We start from the raw sequence: 3,959 nt of genomic DNA, 5'->3' as shown, positions 1-3,959 counted from the left end.
GAAGCAGAGGTCGGTGGCGATGTGCCAGACGAGGACGCTCCTGTCGAAGGACCCGCGCAGGGCGTCCCGTACCTTGGGGCCGCACACCTTCTGCAGCTCCTCACTTAGAGCCCAGTTGGCCGCTCCCGGGCTGCTCTGCTGCATTATCTCGGCACCTGCCCCAACATCCTCCGCCGGCAGCACAGCGGTGCCTGATTCGTCTGGCACCGTGAAGACCCTATAATTGGCAAGGTCGCGGCCCTGTGCATCCACCAGATCTGCAAGGACCATCCCCGACACATTCTTGTACAATCCGTAGTCTTGACGGACGCCCTGGCACTCGAAGTACTCCTTGCAGCCCATGCGGGTAGCGCACTTGACCAGCCACCCAATGTCCTTATGCCTCCGCCGGAGAACCGCGCCCACGAGGTTGTAGCCTGGTACCGTCTCGCACAAGGACGGGACACCCTTTGCAGACATGGCCCGGTACAGTAGCTGGCGGATGAACACCGCAAAAACATCCAGCGCGGCGGTGAGGCACAGGAGGACGTATGTGATCTTCACATCCGTGCGGTTGTACCCATCCTTTCGCCCGTCGCAAACAGCGTGAGGGCGGCGATGTGCAGGATCGGCACCACAAGCACATGGTAGACCAGGTATGTGGGAGTGAAAACCAAATTACCTCTGGTATATAAGAGCCCATACGCACCAAGCAGCCAGCGCTTCATATCCTTTTCCGCCTTGGTGCTCAGAGTCAGAGGCCGAAGAACATCCTGGACATTTCGAGCTCTGCCTCGCTGTACAAGGTCATCGGCAGCAGCTGACATCGACATGTCCGACAGCACCATATAGACTTTATCTTCATCCGACAAGCCCACATTATCGTCCTCCTCACCCGCCGCCAGTTCCGGCTGCTTCTTGTCGCCGGACTTGGTGGTGGAGCAGTTGTACCAATCGGAGAACAAAAGATCGCCCAAGTACACCGCCAATCTTGTACGCTTCTTTGTTCCTCGTATCGGCGCTGACACAGACGCCAATCTATTAATACTGGCTTTCTTGAGGGCCCATGGCTTCTCACTTAAACTGACGACCCCAATGACGAAGAGCAGGATCGCTGATGCCAATAGCTTCCAGTCGCTGTAGTTAGGCCACGACTTGTAGAAGGCGTACATGGCAACCGCGACCTGAGACACTAGGGTCACGGTGTGCTTTACCCACAGCTCGTTGTCTTCGATGGTGTAGGCAGTCAGCTCCTGCTGCCCGCCGAGATGGATGAGCAGGACAGGAGCCCATAGGACCTCCAGGATCTTGGCCTTGTTGTGCACAATGCCATCACAGCTACTGCTGCCGCTGGTCGCCCTGACGTGACGGTTGAAGAGGGTAGCCAGCGCATAGATGGCCAGAGCATCGCTGCTAATGTATGCAAGCCGTATGCATAGCATGAAGTAGCGCCGGATGGTGTACTGACCGTACTTGCGCATGGGGGCAGCCACCAGCAGAAACAATTGAATGCCGAGGCTGCCGAGGACGAGGATGCGCAGCTGCCACTCGTCCCACCATCCCACAGCAGAACTCCACACATCGAACATCTCTCTGTCTCTGTCTCTCTGTTTGTGACTTTCTGTCTCTGTGTGTGTGTGTTTCGGCAAGCAAGGGCACATGTCTAGTAGTCTGCAATGGTCACGGCTTTCACCCACGATTAGTAGTACCATTAACTTAGTGCTTGTGTCCCTCAAAAAAAAATAGTGCTTGTTCGGATGTTCGATACACATATATTTAGGAACCTTTTAGCTTTACTAAAGGCATGCACTTTAGTTGTGATGTACTAGTAGCATTTAAATTTCAAGTTCTAGCTACAATTCTGATTGGGCGCCAATCAAAGGCACAAAAGAAAAGAAAGAAAAGAAAAAGAAAAAGAAACGAAAAAGAAAAAGTTGACATGCTAGCTGTATTATTGCAGATTTGTTACTATGCCAAGCCTCCAGCCTTTGCGTGTCGATGATGATATTCCAAAGTCTCACATGTTAGGGCAGTCCTCATGCATGCACACAGTTATAGCCTCTAGTGATCTCAGTCAGAAGTTAGCTGTCGGCTGTCTCGTAGATAAAACATGGTGAGTAAAATTCACCTATGGTCTTTAAAGCTAGTAAAGCAGTCGTCTACTCCAACATCCTAAAATACACTTTTGATTAACTCTCTTAAATTATAACATGTCTTATCCAAGTCTAAGCAAGCTTTACCTGACCTGCTATAAATAGAACCTAATAGATGGAACGTCTCCTCCCACTAAAAGTGTATCGCCGGAAATTCTGAAATAAATCAAGGATAAATGTGAGCATCAGGATTTGAACTCTGGTGGGTTGGGATTTGAACTCTGGTGGGTTGGGGGGATACCACTGCCCACCTAACCATTCTAACCACATGTTGGTTCGCACATATGCACTTTAGTTGTGGTGTACTAGTAGCATTTAAATTTCAAGTTCTAGCTACCATTTTGATTGGGCGCCAATCAAAGGCACAAAAGAAAATAAAGAAAAGAAAAAGAAAAAGAAACAAAAAAGAAAAATTCGACATGCTAGCTGTATTATTGCAGATTTGTTACTATCCCAAGCCTCTAGCCTTTGCGTGTCGATGATGATATTCCAAAGTCTCACGTGTTAGGGCAGCCCCCATGCATGCACACAATTAAAGCCTCTAGTGATCTCAGTCAGAAGTTAGCTTTCGGCTGTCGCATAGATAAAACATGGTGAGTAAATTATAACATGTCTTATCCAAGTCTAAACAAACGTTTACCTCACTATCGCCGGAAATTCTGAAATAAATCCAGGATAAATGCGAGCACCAGGACTTGAACCCTGGTGTGTTAGGGATACCACTGTCCACCTAACCATTCCAACCACAGATTGATTCGCACGTATGCACTTTAGTTGTGGTGTAGTAGTAGCATTGTTCAAGCTACAATTCTGATTGGGCGCCAATCAAAGGCACAAAGGGAAAGAAGAATAAAAGAAAAAAAATGAAAGAGACAAAGTCGACAGGCTAGCTGTATTGCAGCTTTGTTACTATCCCAAGCCTCTAACCTTTGCGTGTCCATGATGATTCTCCAAAGTGATATTCCAAATCCTCACGTGCTACGGCAGTCGCCAAGCACGCAGTTAGAGCATGGTTAATAGCCAGCTGCTGGCTATAAGCCAATGCCATGTCATCTAAAGCCCATCTTATAGTCAACATGTACAATAGTAGATCAAAAGAGTGTACTACTTTTTTTATTATGTGTCCCATCATTCATTCTCATAAAGTGCCTAGGAGCACGTGCTAGAGTTGGCTCTCCACGAAGAGCCCACTTACCTTCTCTCTCCTCTTCTCTTTTCTCCAACTAAGCAGAAATATACTAGTTTATTTCTTATAGCCCGCTGACTCAGCTTTATTGTACTTGCTCTTATAGCCTCTAGTGGTGTCAATCAGAAGTTAGATCTTGGCTGTCGCGTAGATAAAACATGGAGAGTGAAATTCATATATATGCACTACTGGAATCAGCTACTTTGCCATCTGCCAGCTCTTTGCCGTCAGCTAGCAGACGGCAAAGAAGCTCTTTGCCATCAGCTACCCGAAAGCAGACGGCAAAGAACTGGCTGATGGCAAAGAAAGCCTTTGCCATTAGCCTGTTCTTTGCCGTCCGCTAGCTGACGGCAAAGAATCTTTGCCGTCCGCTAGAAGACGGCAAAGAGGGAGGGGGGAGGGGGCACTAAGGAGCTGGTTAAAAAATACTTAACGTCCCCCCGCTTTGCCGTCCGCCGCAGACGGCAAATATGAACAAAAGCGGACGACAAAGGAGGGCGGACGGCAAAGGCTACCCTAACTAACCTAACTAACGGCCGAGCCCCCTCCCCCGCCCGTTACTCATCTCTCTCCCTCGACCTCCTCCGCCCCCGCCCCTGCCGCCCCCGCCCTCGCCGCCCCCGCCACCGCCCCCCGCCGCC

At 49.5% G+C, this 3,959-nt stretch overlaps 1 protein-coding gene across 1 annotated transcript; it reads right to left on the bottom strand.

The window, feature by feature from the left end:
- Positions 1-517: 517 nt before the first annotated feature.
- LOC119280635 lies at positions 518-1,589 on the bottom strand. Its single transcript, XM_037561428.1, has one exon. It carries the CDS (start codon positions 1,566-1,568, stop codon positions 540-542), a length of 1,029 nt encoding a protein of 342 aa, XP_037417325.1. The 5' UTR covers positions 1,569-1,589; the 3' UTR covers positions 518-539.
- Between the last annotated feature and the right edge of the window lie 2,370 nt (positions 1,590-3,959).

Source organism: Triticum dicoccoides, chromosome 3B (genome assembly GCF_002162155.2).
Source record: "Triticum dicoccoides isolate Atlit2015 ecotype Zavitan chromosome 3B, WEW_v2.0, whole genome shotgun sequence".
Taxonomy (NCBI): Eukaryota; Viridiplantae; Streptophyta; class Magnoliopsida; order Poales; family Poaceae; genus Triticum; species Triticum dicoccoides.
This window is presented reverse-complemented; position numbering and strand designations above follow the sequence as displayed.

Excerpts from the sequence above, each read along its gene's own strand:
- LOC119280635 (XM_037561428.1), bottom strand. The coding sequence starts at position 1,568 with ATGTTCGATGTGTGGAGTTCTGCTGTGGGATGGTGGGACGAGTGGCAG.